Raw genomic sequence first — 25801 nt, forward strand, 5'->3', positions numbered from 1 at the left:
TCCTCCTTTGTCTTTTTACTTACGAGAACGCCTGGTCTTTTAAGGACACAGCAAGCTGTTTTACCAAGTTTAGGAGTATTTGTCAATATGTGCCGTGTTATTTTAGGATCATTCATGCAGCATTTTGATACTCAGAATAGCTCCGTTAATTTGCTTTTTCAAAGGTCATGGGAATAATGTAGGGTTGGAGACTCACTCGAGGTGAGGCATTGAATTCTTCAAGTGCGGGAGCCATCCAGCTGGCTTACGAAAGGTCTTTGGTTCTACCCAGGTGTCTGCCCGTAATAAAGTGATGCATGGTGGGACACCTAAGGTCTTCCTCCACCATCAAAGCTGGAAACTCGCCATATGACCTATAATTGTGTTGGTGCGATGTTAAACCCAACAAAAAAACACAAAACAAAAAATGCAGGAACAAGCATGGATGTAACTTACTGTACGTTTAAAGAAAAGTCACATGGGTTCTAGAACTTCCACATGAAGACAGTAAAGATATGGTAGAGTCTGCAGATTTTTTATAGCCGCTCTTTAGTAAGAAAGAAACCCAGATAGCTCAGTTGAATGAAAGCAACTGTATAATGTCTGGTCAGAATTTCAGGCCTTATTCTGCTTATGCCGAATGTTGATTACAAATTCCTTCTAAGATTCCAGTACTTAAGAATAATTTTCAGTCATGTTGCTTTTGTAGAGGATTAGGGTATTTGAACATTTTTAAGAGTACCTCTGTGACGAAATAATGTCATGGAGGGCTTAGAATGAATTTTAGAATAAATGTTCACGATGACCAGGCCTTTAGACCACATGGTATGATAAGCACGGGGGTGACACCTCTGTGGTTTTTGTAATTGTTGGACTGACACTTGAAACAATAACAATTCATGCGAGAAACATCAATGGATTTGAAATATGATCCGCGAGTCTTCCATTATTGTTGAATTGAATTTGATAACTTAGTTACAGTCAATCATTGTAATTAGCATTGAGGCCTTGAACGATACTGTGATTTATGGCCGTAGATAAAATATATTAGCATTCTTCTTCATTGCAAACAAATACAAGAGCCGAGTCAAAATAAATCGGGAACAAAAACAAAATTTATAGCTTAGGCTTGTGTAGACATACTTCATATGCAGGCATGAGTTGGCATTTGGGCGTACTTTAGTATCACACAAAGTGCTTTAAAGTTTGACTCCAGATAATGTTTTTCTTTTATTTATTATTTACATATTTTGGTAATTTAAATTAGTTTTAATTTGTAGATTTGCATCTGTTATTGTAATAAAACTGATGGCGGATGTAGAATAAGTGAATATGTATGGCATTCATAAGGATGAAGTTAAACATGAGACATGCTTGGTTTAGAAATTTCAGTCATTCAGTCCATAATGAAGAGAAGGCTCAGTATTTGTTTTGTGCCCTGAGGTTATAGGTCATAAGAATATAATTAGAAATCAATGTCGACCTTGTTTAAACTTTGTTATGTCATTGTGTGATCTACAAAATTATCCAGTTGTCTTGCACCATGTCTTGATATTTGACAGGTGTACTAATCAAGCATGCCCTTGAGACACTTTTAATATTGAAATGCACTTGATTTATGTGTGTAAACTTGTGAAACACTTGCTGGCCATTCTAATTTGGTAATTTGTCTTAATTAATGAGATTATGTCATCAAAAATTTAATGAATTTAGGTAGTTATAACTGATTAGCTATTCCATAACTGATAAATTGCTAGATACAGTTTTACTTAGGCAGACAAATTTTGATATATGCCCAATTATTTTGCACTAATTTGAATATATAACAAGTACTTTGAGTGCAATATATCCTTCAGATTTCATTGATTATTTTTAGGGAAAATTAATCTTGTTTTTATTGACGTTGTTACTGTGTCTCCAAATTTACACTTGAGAAAAGGAGTGTTTAAGATATACTGCTCTTAAATAACATATAAAAAATAATACCAGAAAAAAAAGTTTTTATATTGTTTATGAGAGTGTACTGTAGCATAGCTGCTGGTAATTTCCTTAGGTTTAATCTTGAAGAATACGCTTTTAGAAAGTTTGTTCCAAATTATCCTACTCTTCAGATCAGTTCTCATGAAAAGTGAAAGCTATTTGATAATTTCTTCTATCTGATTAGCTTGTTTCTATGGTTATTCTAATAAAAACTTTGAAAACTTAATGAAATCGCTGGCATTCATCCCATTCTTAAGATATCTTACATTTCTAGAATTTTCAGGCACTTAAAATGTTCAGGTATAAGAGACCTTTCCCTTCATTTTAGATTTGGCTTAAGACAGACTGATATTAAGTTTTGTTTTTTTTCTCCTTCAAGAAGATTTATGGCAAACAAAGCCAGAGTGAAAAATTTCAGAAATCAACACAGTCCGTGTTATTGTATAGAGAAATAAGAAATTTCAGTATATGTATTTCGAAAAAGCGTTAAAACATTTTTGAGCTTCTGGGACAAAAATGAACAGAACTTGGATTTTCCTTTTACCTAACTTGAAAGAAAATATGCATCAGCATGTTTACAGCCTTGTTCACTTAACAGTTCAGAATGTTTGCCTCATCTTGATAAAAAAATCCATATATGGGTGCAGAAGCAATTTCTTAGCACCTTGATTAATTTGTCTGCCAGGTAGTCACAAATCTGCCCATGTGGCCAGACTCCAATATTATCACCTGGTCCAGTTGTTGCTTAGTCAATACTTTATAGCACCTTGATTAACCCTTAGCCTGCTGGCGGCAAGTGATTCTGCCTTTGCGACCAGTGCAGACCAAGATCAGCCTGCATATCTGTGCAGTCTGATCATGGTCTGCACTGTTCGCTATTCAGTCAGTAAATTTTCAGTGAACACCCCTTCGAATAATAAATGGTATTGCCCAAATTGAATGATGGACCAGTCCAATATAGAAATTTAGCACAGTGAGGGTTAATTAACACGATTCTGCCCATGTGGTTAGTCTATATTATCACCATTGGTATTGCTTAGTTAGTCAGTTCCATTAAAGATACATAGAATCAGATCTTTGATAGAAATGAATTTTTTTTATATAAATCTTGCAAAAGTTCTTATATTGATATCATTCCTGAAGCAAAGTATGTTTATCAAATCTATACTTGTGCTAAAATAACTCCATCTTTGTTGGGCAATCACTGTCCAGAAAAGGAATATTAGGTTTTAAAATTACGTCCAGTAAAAGTCTTAACATGTAGTATTAAGCACTAAGTGAATACAAATAAGAGTTGAATTAAATATCATATGCTAAAGTTTCATATAAATGTGTTACTTGAGAAAGCTTTAGATTTAGCTGGAACAACTTTGGCCCAGTAATTGAAGCATGTTTAGTAATATTTGAATTCTTGTCAAGATTTAATTCTTGTCTAGAATCTAGACAAGAAATAATTCTTGACAAGATTCGATTCTTAAAGGGGCCTCCATGGCTGAATGCTTAAGGTCATTGACTTTGAATCACATGCTTATCACTGATGTCGGTTTGATTGTCACTCTGGACGCTAAAGTCTTCATGTGTGGAAGCCATCCAGCTGGCTTACACTAAAGGTTGGTGGTTCTACCCAGGCGCCAGCCCGTGATGAAATGATGCATGGAGCGGCATTCTGGGGTCTTCCTTCAGCATCTAAACTGGAAAGTCGCCATATGACCTAAAATTGTGTTAGTGTAATGTTAATCCCAAGAAACAAACACACACAAAAAAAAACACAAAAAAAAAACGAACAACAAAACAAAACAAAAATTAACTCTTAAAATCTTCAGCATGGATTTTGATGAAACTTTGTTGAAATATAGGTACAAGATATGTTTGCAAGTAGTTTTCATTTGTTTTGGGTTGATTAATACATAAAGTTATTCCTTGTAAGACTTTAATAGGGGTGGGTGTGTGACAGGAAGGCTGAGAATGCAATATTTCAAAATATAACAAACGGTAAACAAAACAGTTACATCCTCGAAAGTGATGGCGTAACATATATAATTATTTTGAATTGCTTATAAAATCCGAAATCTACTGACTGTACTGTATTACCCAGCATTACATCAAAGACAGTATTTACTAAATGTCTGTACTCGAAATCCCCAGGCTTAGCTTTGAAGCATCTGCTGGAGTTAGATGGATTATCTACAAAGTACATGGTATACTTCAAGAGCCAAAATTTTCTGTCCTGGCTGTTTATATAATATTCTATGAGTCATTTATATTTGGCAGAAAACTGTGTTATATTTACATATAAAAGCCTTAAGATGCCAGTATTCTGTAATATTTCTCTATATCTCTCTTGACGGTCGATCTATTGTGCTCTGGCGGCATGCAAATTTGCAAGGGAAAAAACGCTAATACATTTTCTTGTTGAATGGCTCCTGTCTCTGGCTTGATTTACTGAGAGACTTGTTAATGCCTGAGAGAATGTTTATTTCTTAGAAATTTTCCTCGGAAAATAGCTGTTTTTTTGCATTGCTTTTTAAGGGGGCTTGGAATTTATTTCTATGCAATATCAGGAGAAGTTGCACCATTGTTGGTTTGAACATGGTGATAATTTGTACCATTTTGTTATTATGGTGTCAAAATTCTGGCAGTCTAGGAGGTACAGCGGTGATTAAAGTGTTCGGTCTCTCAGTCTCCACAATTCCTCGGTCCTCGGAGTGTAAAATCCACCCAGTCACATTGCCGAGTCCAAGTCTTGTTCGGATGAGTGAATCGTAACTGCACTCAACAAACTGGATGGATATTTTATTGAGCAATGTATAATTCCCCCCCACCCCCACCCCCCCACACACTAATTGTTTTACATTTTTCCAGCTAAAACACTTTGTATCTTATGTAAATCTTAACATCAGGTATTAGATTTTTTGAACTATTTTCCTCCGAAATATATCAGAAACAGTGCAATTTTCGCTCCTATTTTAATCAAAAAGGTGTAATTGCCCACTGCTTATTAACCTGCCCCCATTTTCTCCAAACCAAAATATCCACTGCCCTTTGAACTAGGGCCTGCCACTGTGAATGCTTGTATTATAGCTTTTGATGGTGGCTTTTCCAGTAATGTGTTCATGGACGTTTTAGAGCAACAGGTGGATCACTTCAATACAAAATGTATCTCATCAAACTTGTTTGAAAAAAATATCATGTTTGGTTTCCTGTTTGTTACTTTAATATGATAAATATTTAGAAAGTAATTATCTTGATAAAGATAAATGTTTGATGTGTGGTCTTCAGATACAGCCAGCAAAGTTTACTATAGGATAAAAGGATATAAAAATAATCGGAATTGTACAAAAATTAGATCATTACTCTATTTGAATTGAAAAAATAGGGAGATGAAATATTGTGAATAAACCCTTATCATACTGGACACAATTGATCCGGCCTTTGTGACGATCAGCCTGCACATGCAGTCTGATCAAGATTTGCACTGTTCACCATTCAGACCACGAAATATTTTGCCCCTGAAATAAACAATGTCACAGTTAGCAATAAATTGACCTTATGAGATAAATACATTAGGGAAGACTGGACGAAGAGGAACATTGGTAGGGCACCGGCCTGTGGAACTAGAGGTTGCGTGTTGGTGCCTCCCTACTTTACAACAAAAATTATATCGTATGAATGTTATTTAAATTCAAAGTCCCATGTAGTGTGTTTTCCAACTTGCATATAAAAGAACCATGAGAAACACTGGGAATATGGCCTCTTGGAAACCTAAAATTACTAAATTTCTTCTGAAGAAGTTTCTAAAGTATGAATAAAGGTAGATTTAAAAAAGGAGATATGAGAGTGGGTGTATCTATCATAGATATTTTTAAAAATATTTTTGTCTCCTTAGCGCAAACAGTGGCTAATTGCTTCCTTAAGCTAGTGCAGTTGATCCCCTTTTTGTACTTAGGCAACAATTTAACACATTTGCACATTGTAACACAGTGTTTCTTGAAAAAGAAAACAACATTTTACACTTACTGTTCTGTATTTCAGATGGGCAAGTTGATACAGATAAATCAGGAACTTCAAGCTAGACTTCAACATTACGAGATGGCGTTTGAACAAATACGGCTCGAGAATATTATAATGCAGGATAAACTGCTACAGATGGGCATAAACGTGCTCGATCTTGTCAAAGCAAACTGTAACGGCAGTCTAAAAATGATCAGGTCACCATCAGGGTCGCCGCCACAGCGCACAACACCACAGCGCTCACCGACGGAACACACATCTTCGCTTCTTGGCGCATATCCCATGCTTCCTCCGCCGGGACTGTTGCAGTCGCATGCAGAGCGGTTCATTAAAAAAGAACGAGATGGGTGCACTTGAGACGTTTTTCGTCATTCTTTGAAAATTCGGAGTAGAAATATTCTAGGATTTACAAATTGGAATTTCATCATTTGGAGTTAGCCTGTTTTAGATAGTTAATTTTTCTTTTTCTGGAAGCCTGTGATGTTCAAATGATTTAGATAAATAGTTTGTTGTTATGATGTGTTGACATTTGTTAAAAGTACTAGAAGTTTTATCTAATAAAAAAAAATAGGCGATGGATATGGAAAAGCTATGTGATATACTGGAGGAGAAATACAAATCGGACTGCACAAACATGCAAAAAAAGGCGTTGGATGTTAACGTTTTGGGACAACACTGTTCTCTATATGTCGATATAGATTGCAAAGCGCCCATTTTTGTTTCACTGTTGTGCAGAGACTTCCTTTTCATTGCTGTGGCGAAGGATGCAAAAACAAATTCTGCACAAATTACAATTTGTGGATAATGGCCAGAATGTATATGAATTCAATGCTTAAACATGCATACAAGTTTCTCCCATGTGTGTTTATAGAAACAGGACATACTGTCCAAATGAAAAGGTGTGTTTGGTTAGTTGGGCATATAAATGTGGTTAAACCACAAGTAAAAGATATAATCACATGTTGTCATGAGGAGAACCATTATATTGTGACAAAGTAACTTTTGTGCAATTTAGTAAGTGAACACTGTTTATGGTAAAGCTGAAATTGTATGGAAACCAAGGTTACCAGAGTATGTATATTCATAGATTGAAAAGAGTAACAACTGTAGATTATTCTGCAGAAATTTAAGCCTACAAAAGAAGGAGCTATGTTGTCATTGGAAGCTTGTTACGGCTTACTGCTGTGTGGTACTGCAAACTGCAGTGTGTTCCAGCATATACGACAGAGTGTTTCAGCATACTGGCATATAAGTGTGTGTACTTTTGAGTAGGCATGAAGTGTATAAAATAAATGTCAGTCTCATTAACAATGCTTGCTGTATATCATGTAAAAACATTTTTAAGGTAATCAGAAAAAAATACATCATTTGTTATTTTTGTTAGTGAGTTTATATGTTAATGACATTTACACAAAACAAAACAGGGTTTTTCTTAAATTCACAAAAACTGTGACAAAAATGGCAGATATTATTTGTTTAGGATAAATACACCTATGTTTAAAGTGTTTTTTATCAAACAAGAAAAAATGGTATGTTAGGAACAAGCAGACCATCAGATTAATATAAATTATAAAGATCTTGGACAGCTATTTGAATGATTGGATTTGAATTATACATAGAAATATTACAGAATCCATAAAAGAAAAAAAAACAGTATATTCCCTAAATTATAAAAAATCAGGCAAGTAGTTATAAGGGGAACATATGTCTTCTTGCCAACATTTTGCAGGAATAATCAAAGGTGTATTTATCTAGAGTAAATTAAAAGAGTATGAAATGAAAGCATTTTACCGCAATTACCTCAAGCCGTATCTTGGTTGTTCATCTTGGATTGTATTTGTTACTTTTTTTTCTCCTATTTTTCGTATTTGCAATATTTTTTTTTCTCATATTTTAGTAGGTAATTGATAGCAGAATTATAAAAGTTATGAGTTTATCAAAAACAGTTCAGTCACCTAGATTTTTTGTCTGGGAACTTTTTTCAAAGGTAGTGCTTAAATATATGTGATTTTATTTAATCTGACACAGAGGGAAAAACGAAAGTTTGGGAAATAGATGAAGGGATAAAGAAAGATACATGAATATTTAATGATCCTATTAGTATTCTAGAGCGCATGCTTTGTAATAAAAGAAAATTTAAGTACAAGACTTTTTAAAGAAGTAAGTGTAAAAGGATTTAAAAACTGGAATAAGAATTTGTCTAATTGTAATTTAGCTGTTGAAATTGTAGTAAAGGAGATATGATCTTTAAGCTGTAAATGTGTGTTAAAATGAACACAAAAATTTTCTTAGAATGAATCCCGGTTAATTGATTCTAAGTGTCATATTTTTTTTTTTTTTTTTGTTTCTTAAAGCAGACTGTACATAGGGCATTTTGTCAGTTTGTTTTACAGAGCTATTTTATGTGGGCATATCAGTTCATCCAGGTTGCATAGTTTTAAAACTTGAACTTTGGAACCAGTCTCCAAATGCTGTGTTGTCATTGGTTAATTTTGAAGTTTGACATCAGAAACAGCCAATCAGATGCCCGAGGTTTAAGACTGGTTCCCAAATTCCGTTTTATAATTGTGGAACCAGTATGTAGTTCTTTATAGCCTAAAAACCTTAGGACTTGATAAAGAGTGTAAAGATAAAACTTTACAGAGTTACTGTTCTTTGTTTTGCTTGGCAAAGTTAAAGAAGCAATGTCAGATAAATTTTGCAGACAGACTAAAGAATTTCATTTGGTTGGGGATGTTGGGGGCGGGTAGAGGGGTAGTTGTAAGCAATGTTTATTAAAAAAGCAGAAGTCAGTATTGTTATATGTATAGATTTTATGAGTATGATATGAATGACAGCTAAATTCATTACGTTTTACGAGGGATGATCCAGAATTCAGTAGACGTACATAACAAAGAAAACACAAGAAAAGATCCTTTAATAAAAAAACCTTTTTTGTGCACAATTTAACAATTTTTACACCTGTCCAGCTATTAAGCAGTGTTAATTAACGTGAGAAATATAGGTAATGGTTTCAGATCCTAGGACAACTGCTATAGTGGTGCTTTAATTTCTTTCTTGAATTTCAAATAATGCCACAATAGGATATGTTATATTGTATCAGTTTCAGATACTATTGAAAGTGTGTTCACACTAGTTTGGGGCCATTATTTTATATTCATAAACATTGAAACGTTGAACAAATTCTTAAATAGGCGACTCTTAAATCAATTATATTTTGCAGTTGACGCATTTTGTATGTCATTCCTATTGTGTCATCATGCTTCTAAAACTGTTCATGTCAAATTTCTTTGATTATAATTCTACGTAAAAGCGACTGATTGCAAAATTACTGTAAATGTGAAAGTTTAGTTTGTATGAGTTTCAGTCTGGGATATTATTAGATAAAATATTTAGAAGAAAAGTCTATGCAAAAAATTCTGGATCACCCCTTGTTCATTTACTGACACTGCAGAGTTTTTCCACATATTTTGCAGTCTACACAAGCAGTGGTATTAAACATAAATACTGCTTTCACTGAATAAATCAGTTTTTACTTTTTATTTACAATAACTAATGAAATCACAGTCTAAATTTTTGAAAAAAAAAAATGACTTAAATCTTCTCTTTATGCAATGTAGACATAAACACAAGACATTCTAGCGAAGTCCTAAGGTTTTTTAGTGAGTTTAGATCTGCATATACCTGATAACTGAAGTTTTTTCAGAATATTTTGTATTTTATGTGTTACTTTTATGTAAAGTAATAGAAGATAATTGTTAGCACAAGTGTGGAGTAATTTTTTGTGAAAAAGAAAAATACTGAAGAAAAAAAAGTTGTTTATAAACATTTGTGCTGGACACATGTGTTGTATAGAGACTTTATATCCCAGGTCAAGGACATTACGCTTCTGTTTTTGTCTTAAAGAGTTTCTTGCAGATGTGGATTAATGTTTTAGATATTCTATACACAGTTCATAGTACTTGAGAACATACAATAATGGCAGATGGCTTAAAACATACAAGTACTGAAAGTGAGTGGCAAAAAAAAAAAAGACCGACACTTTTTTGTAACAAAAACATAAATGGCAAATTTTGCTTAATTTATTAGCGTGTGCGTTTACGTAGTTCCATGTCATTTAATTTGCTCATAAAGGTACCAGTTTTACATTTGGGGCGCAACAGTTCATTACATAACTTACATGTAACTGATTTTGGAAGTTAAAATGGAGTTTAAATGCCATGAAAAAAGTCCTATGAAATAAGGAAAAAGTCCTCGCTATGTATTTTAATAAGTGAAAGTGGTTTTGTGCAAGTAAATTTAATTAGAATATGGTATATTCTACAAGAAATGTGTTATGATTAAAAAAAAAAAACTAAACCAGTCTGTAAGGCATACGTATATACCTAGGATGTAATAGACAAACCTGTTCAAAATAAGTCCTTAACTGAAATAACATTGCATCAACCTTTTAGAAAAATAAATTATGGATTTCACCTTCTTGCTAGATAATTTAATTGAAATCATGTAAAACAGATGATGCTCCTCAAAGTCATTATTGGTGAAAAAAGTACACTTCACACGACTGCTTACACTTTTGTATAATCATTTTTGTTTGTTGAGCCCAAACAGTTTTAACATAGAAACTGTTTAATATGAGAAATTTGGCCAGTATGGTATATGTTATATAATTTACATGTTGTGGTCACATTCATATAATGTCATTCGTTATTTGACAGTTTAAACATATAATGCTTCTTCATCTAAAAACATTTGAGTCATTCTCACAACATTTTTTTCTCATCTTGCACGTAGAGCTGTTGTTGTTTGTAACATTTCTTATCACTATAAAAAAATGCTATTTAAAAATTTTACTTTGTTATAAAATTCTATTAAATTCAATGTGGTAGTAAAATGATGTAAAGTTCAGCTGTATTGTAAAATACTGGCAAGATTTAGTGGGACTAGAATGATATTAAATTGTTGGTAGTGATATGCTGTTAAATTCAGCTTTGTTGTAAAATGCAGTGATAATTAGTAGGGTTTTGGTTCCTCGAGACAGTAGCAGTTAATTTTGGAATATTTTAACATTTCTTTACATTTCGTTGACAAACAACATCTGAAAGGAGCTAAAGACATATTTTAGCTGAATATTCTTTTGTGCTCACATGAAAAAAATATTTCTCGGATTGTAAGATTTCTTTTAAAAATGAATTCAAGAATGAATTTTAACTTATCTCTTCCCCTGATTGTAAATTCAGAAATATGTATTCACATTGAAAAAAAAAAAATTTGGGGTTGTGTAACTGTTAGACTTACAATGGAGTTATCTCCCATCAGTGTGTGACAGCAGGATCACATACTACATAGTAGACTATATCCACACACAGAAAGTTAATGGATTTTCTTTCTTTTTTTTCTTACTCTCTGACTAAGTTTTTAACTGATAATGAGATATTAATGTGTAGTGCAGATCCTGCTAGAAATGCCTTTTTTTGTTGTTGATAATTTGTCAAACTGGTTCTTCATTCTTAAAGCATGTCAGGTTGGCACAGACTAAATCAAGACAAGGAATTGGTTTTATGATAGAGAAGTTCCTTTCATATAAGATGACATGTCCATTGTCCTTCACCTCTGCTTCATGCAGGAATGTGGACAGTTACTGTGGAGAATAAGTCACTAGTGGTATAGAGTCCAGAAACGCTGTTAACATACCGAACTTACGTAATTGTAATAAGTTGAAAAAATATTACAAAAATAAAACAACTCTACACCCATTTCAAAGGAGGAAATTATCACTTTGAAAATTTCATTAAGTAACACACCTTAACTATTGAAACACCTTTTTGCTTTTCAGAGGCGATCCCAAATCCAACTATGTTGAGGTAAATAATAGATAATACTAGTAAAAGAATTTTAGCCAAATGTTAATGCTTGTTAAAAGTTTCATCTGGGCATTGCTTTGTTAAATGTTATATCATTAGGAATACTGTGTTTATAAAACAAATTGTAAATTTGTGGTTTATTTCATTTCATTTCTGTTAAAATTGTATGTATGTTATGTTCTTTGTTAATTTTCTTCATGACACACGATGTATTTAATAGCTAACTATAGAGATATATGTACAGACTTTAACGAGTGCTTTCCATTCTTCTTATTTTAAGAAACACCGCTACATACATGCTTTATGGAAATATGTTTAGTGTAATTATTGCTTACTGGGAAAAAAAATCCAACTGTTGTTGGCAAAAGTAACCTAGCTTCTGTTCTTACTGGTATAGAGATAGTTCGGTTTATATTTTTAATCTTGCAGACATCTTGGAACAGTTTCATAGCATGTTTATGCTTATGAAAGCCTTGATACAAATTTTATGGCCAGCCATTATTTACAGTGAGGCAGGCAATTCACATTTCAGCTGAGCAGAAGGTCTATAAAAGAAAAATTCAGAATAGAAAAAAAATCACTGTTCTGCTAAATGGTCTATTGCTGGAATATAAATTGGTTTTAAAAGAATGTCAAAAACCTATGATTTTAAGTTATAGAGATCTACTATTAAAGTAAAAAAGATACAAATTTAGCATTTTTAATTGAATTGCAGAAGGTCATTGAAATCATTTGATATAAAAATTTCAAACAGAAGGCTAATCCAGCGTATAAATGAGATTTCTGTGGTAAAATAGTCTGCAGTTAAATCCTAGAGCTAGAGATATAAATTTATTATCTAATTTGAGAACCCTTTTTTACAGTTGGAAAAACATCTCTTGTAAAGTTTTGAAAGATTTTACAAGGACAATCCTAAAGATGTTTGTCAGAAATAAAGTTGTTTTGTTTATCACAGCTGTTTGCATGTTGCCCCAGTATGAAGCAGATACATTTGAGCCACGCCATGAGAAAACCAACATAGTGCATTTGTGACCAGCATGGATCCAGACCAGCGTGCGCATCCGCACACTCTGGTCAGGATCCATGCTGTCTGCTTTCAAAGCCTATTGCAATTAGAGAAACCATTAGCGACCAGTATGGATCCTGACCAGACTGCATGGATGGTTTTTCTCATGGTGTGGCTCATTTGTTTTGCATTGAGATGACAAACTTGCAGTTCAGATAGTGTCACAATAGTTTTGCGCTGTGTTGACAAAATTAACAATTCAAACAGTTAATAAAACCAGGTGCTTCATTTAACTGCGAAAAATATCATTAAGAATGAATATCTCAAAAAATGAGTCCTGTAAGCATGTGCTTCAGTTACTGGTAACACTTCGTTAAAAGATATTTGAGCCGCACCATGAGAAAACCAACATAGTGCATTTGCGACCAGCATGGATCCTGACCAGACTGCGTGGGCTGGTCTGGATCCATGCTGGTTGCAAATGCACTATGTTGGTTTTCTCATGGTGCGGAAGACCAAGTGGCTAAAACTTGAAAACGTTTTCAGTCTTCAACTGACTTTTCTGTGTGAAGGTAGTAAATTAACCCTTATCTGTGCAGTCTGATCATGATCTGCACTGTTCGCCATTCAGTCAGTATCTTTTTTGTGAGCACCCCTTTTAACAGTTAATGGTACTGTCCAAATAGAAAGATGGACAAGTTCATAAAAGAAATTTAGCAGTGTAAGGGTTAAAAACAAAGTTAATTGAATGAGCAAATCACTCCGGGCACCCACACTCTTACCCCAGCACTGGCTTCAGTCACAATTACTGATGTGACACTATTGACATAATTACTTTACTGGAGTATTTCAGGACTTCAGGCTATCAAAACTGATACATCCAATCATATTATATTTATATATTTATACCCTTATACCCCCCCCCCCCCCAACAAAAAAAACAACAGTTTTTGCTATAAGCCTGGACTATAGTGTTGGTCTGTAGAAAACATTTAACCTTAACATACACTTAACAAACACATTCTTTTCATACAGTTTTGTTAAAAAAACAAACTGTCACCACTCTTTAATCTTCATAATGTTTTGGTTCGGTCTAGATTTTTTTTTTTATAAATATTTTGAAAGTTTACTACATGAAGAATCTTGTTTTGCTTCTTACAGTCTTCCAGTTTTTATCTTAGTTTGTGACTCATTAACAGTAGAATTACTTACAGGAGAAATTTCTCAGGTATTATTAATTTGGTAATCCGTTGTCATGGCGAGTGAAGAATAACTTGTCAACAAAACTGCTTACTCATTCCTCATAAGTCAGACACACTTCTGTCATCATGCAGGAGTGATTTAGCTCTCATTTCTATGAGAGCTACACAACTTAAGGTTTGTTTCATTAGAAGCTATAAAGCTTTCGATTTCAAAAACTAAACAAAAGTTTCGAGACCAGTCTTGGAATGGAACACATGGCTATTGGTCAATTTCAAGGTTGTTTTAAGAAACTTCCAATCATTTTCTGGAGTATTGAGATATTTTTGTAAATCTTGATTTGGATGCATTTTGTCCAATTTTGTTCGTGTACAAACTGCATTTTCTTTTCGAGAAGTTTTAGGTACCTGTATGGACCAATTAAGTGTTGCTAAAATTTCTTGAATTTTAGTATGGTCAATTAACCAGTATCTGTTTTAGTAAATTGTTTATAAATTCAGATTTATAAGTATGGCCATTGTTTAACTTAACCCTTATCATGCTGGACACGATTCTGCCTTTGCGACCAGTGCAGATCATGATTAGCCTGCACATCCGTGCAGTCTGATCATGACCTACACTGTTCGCCATTCAGACAGTATCTTTTTTGGTAAGCACCCCTTTTAACAGTTAGTGGTACTGTTCAAATTGAAAGATGGACAAGTTCATTATAGAAATTTAGCAGGGTAAGGGTTAAACGCACAGAAAAACCAAAGGTGGTAAATTACCTGGAAATCAGCTGCCATTTCATTTGAAACGCAAAATACAGTAGAAAACAAATTAAATTCTTCACATTCAAAAATATTAAATGTATTATTGTTAAACAGCTGTTGTCTGTAATAGCTTATGATCTACATACATTTCAATCAACAGATATTTTATTTGATAAAATCTGCTATCTCATTACTGTGAAATCGTTTGAAGTCGTGGGTGAAATTTCCTTTTATTTAACTTCAAAAGGTGAATTCCAAGAATTCGTATTCCCATGTATTAGACCAGATTTGTACACACAAAAAACACACGCACAGAATTTCTTGCCTATGAAATTAAATGATTTCGTATAAAGTATGAAATTTTCTACAGCAGTTTCACAAAGAATTAGTCAGATGACAGTAAAAACCCATTTTCTTTTACATCTACTAGTATTTTCAGAAACAGTTTTTAACAATACAACATATATTTTCCAAATGTAATATTTTAACAAGATAGCTTGTATTTTGTTTTTAACAAAATATGTATTTATTACATTTACTTGAAACTTTTTACTTACATTTTGAAGAAGGAAAATTAGTAATTTTTATTAGCTCACCTGTCACAAAGTGACAAGGTGAGCTTTTGTGATCGCGCAGCGTCCGTCGTCCGTCCGTCCGTGCGTAAACTTTTGCTTGTGACCACTCTAGAGGTCACATTTTTCATCGGATCTTTATGAAAATTGGTCAGAATGTTTACCTTGATGATATCTAGGTCAAGTTCGAAACTGGGTCACATGCGGTCAAAAACTAGGTCAGTAGGTCTAAAAATAGAAAAACCTTGTGACCTCTCTAGAGGCCATATATTTCTCAAGATCTTCATGAAAATTGGTCAGAATGTTCACCTTGATGATATCTAGGTCAAGTTCGAAACTGGGTTACGTGCCGTTAAAAACTATGTCAGTAGGTCAAATAATAGAAAAACCTTGTGACCACTCTAGAGGTCAAATTTTTCATGAGGTCTTTATGAAAATTGGTCAGAATGTTCACCTTGATGATATCTAGGTCAGGTTCGAAACTGGGTTACGTGCGGTCAAAAACTAGGTCAGTAGGTCTAAAAATAGAAAAACCTTGTGACCTCTCTAGAGGCTATATATTTTACAAGGTCTTCATGAAAATTGGTCAGAATGTTCACCTTGATGATATCTAGGTCAAGTTCGAATCTAGGTCACGTGCCATCAAAAACTAGGTCAGTAGGTCAAATAATAGAAAAACCTTGTGACCTCTCTAAAGGCCAATTTTTTCATGGGATCTGTATGAAAGTTGGTCTGAATGTTCACCTTAATGATATCTAGGTCAAGTTTGAAACTGGGTCACGTGCGGTCAAAAACTAGGTCAGTAGGTCTAAAAATAGAAAAACCTTGTGACCTCTTTAGAGGCCATACTTTTGAATGGATCTTCATAAAAATTGGTCAGAATGTTCATCCTGATGATATCTAGGTCAAATTCGAAACTGGGTCACGTGCCTTCAAAAAGTAGGTCAGTAGGTCAAATAATGAAAAAACCTTGTGACCTCTCTAGAGGCCATATTTTTCATGGGATATGTATGAAAGTTGGTCTGACTGTTCATCTTGATGATATATAGGTCAAGTTTGAAACTTGGTCAACTGCGGTCAAAAACTAGGTCAGTAGGTCTAAAATTAGAAAAATCTTTTGACCTCACTAGAGGCCATATTTTTCAATAGATCTTCATGAAAATTGGTCAGAATGTTCACCTTGATGGTATCTAGGTCAGTTTTGAAACTGGGTCACATGCGGTCAAAAACTAGGCCAGTAGGTATAAAAATAGAAAAACCTTGTGACCTCTCTAGAGGCCATATTTTTCATGAGATCTTCATGAAAATTAGTGAGAATGTTCACCTTGATGATATCTAGGTCAAGTTCAAAACAGGGTCACGTACCTTTGAAAACTAGGTCAATAGGTCAAATAATAGAAAAACCTTGTGACCTCTGTAGAGGCCATATTTTTCAATGGATTTCATGAAAATTGGTCAGAATTTTTATCTTGATGATATCTAGATCAAATTCAAAACTGGGTCACATGAGGTCAAAAACTAGGTCACTATATCAAATAATAGAAAAAACCACGTCATACTCAAAACTGGGTCATGTGGGAACAGGTGAGCGATTCAGGACCATCATGGTCCTCTTGTTCAGAGATCAGAACAAAAAAATCTAAAAGTAAAAGAAATGTAATACACTGAAATTTCCGTTAAGTTACTTGTAACATCATACAAGAAAAATCAAAATATCGATATTTGCTTCTTCCATTTGGAAACATTTAAGTTGATGATAAGATTTTTACTACATGGCATTTTGCATTCAGCTGTTGATAATTGACTTACATTATGACTCAGAGTGAGTGCTGCATAATCTGTCTTCAGATTTTCATTTTCTTCAGTAACTTAATTCATTAAAACGAGTTGCAAAGCGATGAACATACAGCAAAAAGGTGATATCTACTTCCCTTGTATATATTCAGATAATACCTTTTTGCATGCTGACAAACATATTTTTCAGATTCCATTCACAATTTTTAATTTAGATTTGGTGTTTTAGATATCACTCACTCACAGTTTTTTTTTGTGTTAAAACACTATGTTACAGAACATTAAATTCATCTGATTAGCAAGTTTGCATTAGAAATGAGCTTGGAAGTGTGATTAAATTTTTATGTGTAAACTTAAGACTTAATGTATATTCTTCAGCGGTTTATGGAAATGAATTAGCGAGTTATATCACAAAAAGTAATGAAGGTATTATAGTATGATTTCATTGATACAGAAACACATTGGCACATGGAAGAATACGCTTTAGAAATGATAGAAACATTCTCATCAAAAAGATATTTTAGGTGTACGAAATATACTATCAAGAACATAAAGGTATAAGCCAGCCGTAGCAACATAAAAATGAATTCGGTAAATCTCATAAGAGTTATGTTCATTTTTTGAACAGAAACATCTCAATGTCAAGACAATTTAGGAAGGCCATTAAAATGAAATGAGATGAACTGAAAAGAACAGTAATTGTGTTTACAGGCAAGATCAAGTTGTGAAAATACCTGAATCTTGTGATCACTTCATGTAGGATAATTTCGATCTTACGCTAAAAAAAAACAAACAAATGTCATCCATTTTAGAATTTTTAGGACTGAATGGAAAACTAAAATCACATATCAAGGGTTCAACGCAACAAGGGCGTATCTACATATAATTATTATATGTAGATACGCACTGCGTTGAACCCTCGATATGCCTTTAAGACAAGGATTTGAGTTGATGTCCCTCCCTCAAGAATGAGATTCGAGTTGAAATACTTTTCCTGCTGCAAGATAGAGTCTTTAGTTCAGTTTGTCTTCCTCAGAAATGGAGATACAAGTATAAGTATATTTGATTATCTTTTAATAAAAACTTTTCTGACCCGACTCCAGGGTTTGAATAATGGGGCCCATATTCATAAAAGTTTATAGTGTGAAACTTAACCCTTATCCTGCTAAATTTCTATAATGAACGTGTCCATTTTTCAGTTTGGACAGTACCATTAACTGTTAAAAGGGGTGCACTGGTTGCAAAGGCATAATCAGTCATATTCAGCATGATAAGGGTTAATACTTTGTAACATATATCTTAATAACTTAAATATTCATTTTGCTCTGTTGTTGTTCAGTTAGAACAGATTATGATGTAACTTTAGGTGACGGTTCAGTCTGCATTTACATACAGTTCAGTTTTGTTATTATACAAATTTATTGCAAAATCGAGTATTTGCCACTCTTCAGTCTAAATTTCAGGCTATAAACTTGGATAAAAATGGGCCCAGTCTAATGAATGCAGTGTTGTCATTGGTCAATTTCAAAACTGTATTCCGGAACAGCCAATCAGATGCTCATCTTTAGAGACTGGTCTCCAGATTCATTTTTTGTAACATTAGAAGACTGGTTTAATTATAAAATTAGTTCTGTTTCCCATGTGCATAGATAGAAACACTGAAAGGTTCATTCTAAGGTACATAAATATGTTCGGTGAGTAAAACGTGTGTGAAAACTAATAAACTTTGCCTCCTATGATGATGATAGACAGAAAATTCGTGTTTTTTTTCTTTTTTCATTCTGAAATTGATGTTTTATTCTGTAGATAACATGCTAGCATTTCACATCTTCTGTGTTCACTCAATTTTCTGGAAATTCTGGTATCTTACAGTTTCTGGAGAACGGATGTTGAAAATCAATACACAGTGACATTTTGGAAGCTTTTCTCTTAAACTTCCTGCATGCTTACAACTGCATAGGTTACCTAAATTTAAGGCAGATTTTTTTCTTCTTCCAGGAAAGATGGTATTTAATTCACAATTTATTGCCGCTGCATTTAACCGATTCATTTAATTAGTGAGGTGGGATTTTACGAGAGAAAATTGTTGCAAAGCAGCACAATCAAAACGTGCTTCAAAAACATGATTATAGATGTAACCACGTTTCTGTAAGTTTTAAAAGAAAGGAAAAAAAACAATTTTGCTGAAAGCCCCACCCACATTTTTGTCTTCAACACAAGACTTAAAAGCCATTTCGTAGCTTTTTGCAATGGTGAAACTTGTATATAAAAAAAAAAATATTTTTTTTTTTAAAATTTTGTTATTATTTGGAAGTGAGATATTGGCGGTGTACAGATGTTGAAATGCTGTTATGTTTATCATTGTATTACAAGCCAGTATAGGTCATTGTTTATTGGTGTTTTATGAATTTTAATGAGCCGCTCCATGGGAAAACCATGCTGGTCGCAAACCAACTATCTTGGTTTTCTCATGGCGTGGCTCAAATATTTTATTTGCTGCACTAGATTTTATGTTTTTATTATTTTTTGTGCTCTGGTGATGTTGATAGTGTGAAGCTGATGTATTTAAACATTGCTTCCTTCAATAAACTCAGTAAGCTTTACTTTGTTCTTGTTCTCAATTGGTTTTTAGCTCGACTTTTCGAAGAAAAAGTAGAGCTATTGCACTTGCCCCAGCGTCAGCATTACTGTTGGTTAAAGTTTTTGATGAAGTCAAATATCTCTCTTACTATCAAAGCTTTTGACTTGAAACTTAGGGTCTGATGGACTACATTCAGTGAACATTAAGAAGTACTGTGTAAACAATATAACAGGCTGATCACTGCAAAATCAAGTAAGTCCAAATATATTAAAGAGACCAATCTTTCTTCTTTTTCTGGTGTCTGTTCTTGAAAGCATCGTTTTAGCTTAAAGTTACGAAGTAGGCTTTGAGAAACAAAAATCAAACAGCACCAAATCATAGAAAGAAAGACTTGTTTGATATGAAAATTGAACAGCATGTAAAACATGACTTTTTTTTGTATATTAATTTACGAAACAAGTGTCAGTATACTGATATAAACATTGAATTCTAGAAAATGACTGCCTATAGGGGCCCCACTTCCGGACAGTCGTACGCCTTTAAAAACACCATTTTCAGAGAACTGTTACACATGTTAGTTTTGATGCATTTGCATTAGCGCGAGAGTGGTGAAATTTTACATAACAAGGTGGAACACAGTTTTCAGCAATTGTTTATCTTTATTTCTTTACAAATGGCATTCATTAAATTGAATCATTTTCAAAGGGAAACCACTTTTTCTCGACGATTACTTAAAATAATCAGAAAAAGTTGTCTCCCTTTGAAAATTAATGTCATTTGTACTTAAAATAATCGGAAAAAGTTGTCTCCCTTTGAAAATGAATACCATTTGTAAAGAAATAAAGATAAACAATTGCTGAAAACTGTGTTCCACTTTGTTATGCGAAATTTCACCACTCGCACGCTATTGCAAATGCATCAAAACGAACATGTGTAATTGTTCTTTAGAAATGGTGAGTTTTTAAAGGCGTTTAACTGTCCGGAAGTGGAGCCCCTTTAGGCAGTCCTTTTCTGGAATTCAATGTTTATATCAGTATACTGACACTTGTTTCGTAATGTAATATACATGTTTTACATGCTATTCAATTTTCATGTCAAACAACTCTTTCTTTCTATGATTTGGTGTTGTTTGAGTTGTGTTTCTCAAGGCCTAATTCTCAACCTTAACTGAGCATAAGTTAACATACTCCAAGTGAAAGCTTTTGTGATCATTTGCTGTCCGGCCACACTTTTCTTCAAACGACGTCTCTGAAACCGTGTGGAGGAAGTTGATAAAACTTGGCCTGGATGTTCTTTCAAATTGGGTCATCTTCTAACAGTTCCGGTTGTGTTTGCCGTTGTTAAAAATAGAAAAATCTTCAAACAACATCTCCTAAACCACTAGAACAATTTTGAAATAATTTTACACAAACGTTCCTTGAGTGACCCTCTACCAAGATTGTTCAAACTATTCTGTTTCGTAAAAAAACATGGCCGCCAGGGGGAGTGGTCACTTTTCCCAATATGTATACAGTGGAAACTTTAAAATTCTTGTATAAAACTGCTGACTGGATTTAAAAACAAGAGCTGTCCATAAGACAGCGCACTCCACTATCTGGGGATTTGACAGTAAAATGAATATATGTCTGAATAAAAGGAATATATACCAAGGGGCATAATTCCATCAAATACACAAATTTGAGTTATTAGGATTGTTACAACACATGCAGATGATGATGATAAAAATATATTTTGAGTTTCAAGTCATTATCTTGTATAGTACCAAAGTTATGTCCAGAAAACGAAGTTTGTAAAAAATTTAAGTATAAAAGGGACATTAATTCAAAAATACAAAACAGAGTTATGGGGATTATTACCACACATGCAGATAATGATGATAAAGATACATTTTAAGTTTCAAGTCTTTATCTTACCTTGCATTAAAGTAGTATCCAGAAAGCGAAGATTGCAAACAAAGTTTAAGTACAAAAGGGGCATAATTCTGTCAAAAACACAAACAGAGTTATGGGGTATGTAGCCACACATACAGATGATTATAAACAAATACTTTTAATTTCAAGTCATTATCTTTTAAAGTACCAAAGATATGTCTATAAACGAAGCTTTCGAAAAATTTTAACATGAAAATATTCATAGTATAACTCATTGGTGACCTTGACCTTGGGTATAATGGGCACAGCCCCTGCACATACTTGGTTTGTATGCTGGACAATGTTTATGTGAACTTACAGTATGATGTAAGCAAAAGTAACAAAGATATGACAGAAAAACAAAGGTTGCCGAAAAACTTTAACCTTAACAATAACCTAAGTATAACAGCTTGGTGACCTTGACCTTGGGTATAATGGGCCCAGTCCCTATACATACTTTGTTTGTATGCTGGACAATGTTTATGTAAAGTTACAGTAAGATATAAGCAATAGTAACAAAGATATGACAGAAAAACAAAGGTTGCCGAAAAGCTTTAACCTCAAAAATAACCAAAGTATAACACCTTTGTGACCTTGACCTTGGGTATAATGGGCTCAGCCCCAACATATACTTTGTTTGTATACTGGACAATGTTTGTGTGAAGTTACAATAAGATATAAGCAGTAGTAACAAAGATATGACAGAAAAACAAAGGTTGCCAAAAAACTTTAACCTTAAAAATAACCTAAGTATAACAGCTTGGTGACCTTGACCTTGGGTATAATGGGCTCAGCCCATACACATACATTGTTTGTATACTGGACAATGTTTATGTGACGTTATAGTAAGATATAAGCAATAGTAACAAAGATATGACAGAAAAACAAAGGTTGCCCAAAAACTTTAACCAAGAAGGGTCATGCCAACGACAACGCCGACGCCGGGGTGAGTAGTATAGCTCCCCTATTCTCTGAATAGTGGAGCTAATAATTTAACACAAACGGTTCTTTTCTGACCCTCTACCAAGATTGTTCAAATTATTCAGATTCATCAAAAAACATTGTCACCAGAGGGCTTGATCACTTTCCCTACATGTATATTGTGGAAACTTTAAAAATCTTCTTGCCGGATTTTAAAATGATTTTACACAACTGTTTCCACGTTGACGACTTATAAGATTGTACAAATTATTCTGTTTAATCAAAAAACATCCTATAGGACATAGGATACTAAGAGAAAATTCTAAATAATGTTACCAAGTAAGTGGATTACTGTAAAAGCAAAAATCTTCGTGAGGGTTTAATTTTCACTATATTAGCGAGATGACTCACCTGGCGAACTTAACGCTTGTGTAATTATTAACAATTAATATAGCGGTAATGCAAATTGAGAAAATTTTATTGCAGAAACTGTCAACATATCGAACGGAAACAGCCATATTTACAAAATTCGTGTATGTTTTGTATTTTCTGTAATGACTATAGGATAACATAATTTTAAGAAGAATAGATTAAACTACATAAATATTTCATTTAGAATCCATATATTAACTTCTGTTTCTGTTTAATAAAAGAAGCCCAGTGACGAAGATTACATGTAAAGCCATAACTCTACAGTTTGTTACAGGTAAAAAGTCGTCAAGGTTTATAGGTTAATTAGAAGTGTTTAAAACATCCATACAATTAATAGCATCAATCTTTACTGTACCAGTATCACAGATTTGTAGACATTACCAGCTGTCTATAGGTAACTTTTTACGATGTATACCTTTTATGCACACAGACTTATTAAATAGCGGAAACAAGCAGGATAACCTTTTTTTACAATCTCATACTCAATATTTCAAATTCGCTAAATTTTGACTCGGCAAAAATATGTACTTTTACACTAAATTATAAGAACTAAAGAACAGCCGAGTTTAGTCGTGTTTAGTCTGTATTTTCTATAAAGCTTAATTGATACCATGCTGTTTCAAAGAAAGCTTTAAATAAGATCAACTAATTTCACTGCCATGACAAGGCGGTTTCAACCAAAATTGCTGTTTCATTGAGACAGCACTTTGTACATTTCAAATTTTAGGGCGAAACAACTGTAGGACTGATGAAAGGGTGGAGTCGATACATATAAACAAGTCTCCAAAGACATATGTATTTGTCCGTAAAGTGTGTTAAGGTATTAGGAACAAACGTTTTTAGCTCACCTGTCACAAAGTGACAACGTGAGCTTGTGTGAGCATGCGGTGTCCGTCGTCTGTCGTCCGTCCGTGCGTGCGTGCGTCCGTTAACTTTTGCTTGTGACCACTCTAGAGGTCACATTTTTCATGGGATCTTTATGAAAGTTGGTCAAAATGTTCATCTTGATGATATCTAGGTCAAGTTCGAAACTTAGTCACGTGCCTTCAAAAACTAGGTCAGTAGGTTTAAAAATAGAAAAAACTTGTGACCTCTCTAGAGGCCATATATTTCACAAGATCTTCATGAAAATTGGTCAGAATGTTCACCTTGATGATATCTAGGTCAAGTTCGAAACTGGATCACGTGCCGTCAAAAACTAGGTCAGTAGGTCTAAAAATAGAAAAACCTTGTGACCTCTCTAGAAGCCATATATTTCACAAGATCTTCATGAAAATTGGTCAAAACGTTCACCTTGATGATATCTAGGTCAAATTTGAAACTGGGTCATGTGCGGTCAAAAACTGGGTCAGTAGGTCAAATAATAGAAAAACCTTGTGACCTCTCTAAAGGCCGCATTTTTCATGGGATCTGTATGAAAGTTGGACTGAATGTTCATCTTGATGATATCTAGGTCAAGTTCGAAACTGGGTCACGTGCGGTTAAAAACTAGGTCAGTAGGTCTAAAAATAGAAAACTTTATGACCTCTCTAGAGGCCATATATTTCATGAGATCTTCATGAAAGTTGGTCAGAATGTTCACCTTGATGACATCTAGGTCAAGTTCGAAAGTGGGTCATGTGCCTTCAAAAACTAGGTCAGTAGGTCAAATAATAGAAAAACCTTGTGACCTCTCTAGAGGCCATATTTTTCATGGGATCTATATGAAAGTTGGTCTAAATGTTCATCTTGATGATATCTAGGTAAGTTTTGAAAGTGGGTCACGTGCCTTCAAAAACTAGGTCAGTAGGTTAAATAATAGAAAAACCTTGTGACCTCTCTAAAGGCCATATTTTTCATGGGATCTGTATGAAAGTTAGTCTGAATGTTCATCTTGATGATATCTAGGTCAAGTTCGAAACAGGGTCATGTACGGTTAAAAACTAGGTCAGTAGGTCTAAAAATAGAAAAACCTTGTGACCTCTCTAGAGGCCATACTTGTGAATGGATCTCCATAAAAATTGGTCAGAATGTTTACCTTGATGATATCTAGGTCAAGTTTGAAACTGGGTCACGTGCCTTAAAAAACTAGGTCAGTAGGTCAAATAATAAAACAAGAGCACCGCCTTGCGGGTGCTGACGCTCATCTGATTTTTTTTGTGTAATAGAAATATTGTCCTACCCATGATTTTCTAAGTCTAAAAAGGGCCATCATTCTCGCAAAAAGCAGGATAGAGTTATGTTTCTTGATGTACAGTGTCCACTTATGATGGTGAAAAACTGTTGCAAGTTTTAAAGCAATAGCTTTGATAGTTTATGAGAAAAGTTGACTTAAACATAATACTCAACCAAGAAAATGATTTTCTAAGTCCAAAAGGGGAAATAATTATTGCAAAAAGCAGGATGGAGTTATGTTCTTGCTGTACAGGGTCAGCTTATGATGGTGAACAAGTGTTGCAAGTTTCAAAGCAATAGCTTTGATAGTTTAAGAGAAAAAGTTGACCTAAACATAAAACTTAACCAAGAATTCTGATATTTTCTAAGTCCAAAAGGGGCCATAAATCTTGCAAAAAGCAGGACGGAGTTATGTTTCTTGCTATACAGGGTCAACTTATGATGGTGAACAAGTGTTGCAAGTTTTAAAGCAATAGCTTTGATAGTTTAGGATAAAAGCTGACCTAAACATAAAACTTAACCAAGAAAACTGATTTTCTAAGTCCAAAAGGGGCAATAAATCTTGCAAAAAGCAAGATGGAGTTATGTTTCTTGATGTACAGGGTCTGCTTATGATGGTGAACAAGTATTCCAAGTTTCAAAACA

At 33.9% G+C, this 25801-nt stretch overlaps 1 protein-coding gene across 1 annotated transcript in view; it reads left to right on the forward strand.

Annotated features, from left to right (window-relative positions):
• The window catches only part of LOC123527215 (ski oncogene-like), a 60401-nt gene extending 40640 nt beyond the window's left edge, over positions 1-19761 (forward strand). The window contains exon 7 of the mRNA XM_045306542.2: positions 5992-19761. Coding sequence (XP_045162477.1) covers positions 5992-6327 — 336 coding nt within the window. The 3' untranslated portion in view covers positions 6328-19761. The remainder of the gene's footprint in view (positions 1-5991) is intronic.
• The last annotated feature ends 6040 nt before the right edge of the window (positions 19762-25801 follow it).

Source organism: Mercenaria mercenaria, chromosome 14 (genome assembly GCF_021730395.1).
Source record: "Mercenaria mercenaria strain notata chromosome 14, MADL_Memer_1, whole genome shotgun sequence".
NCBI classification, from domain to species: Eukaryota; Metazoa; Mollusca; class Bivalvia; order Venerida; family Veneridae; genus Mercenaria; species Mercenaria mercenaria.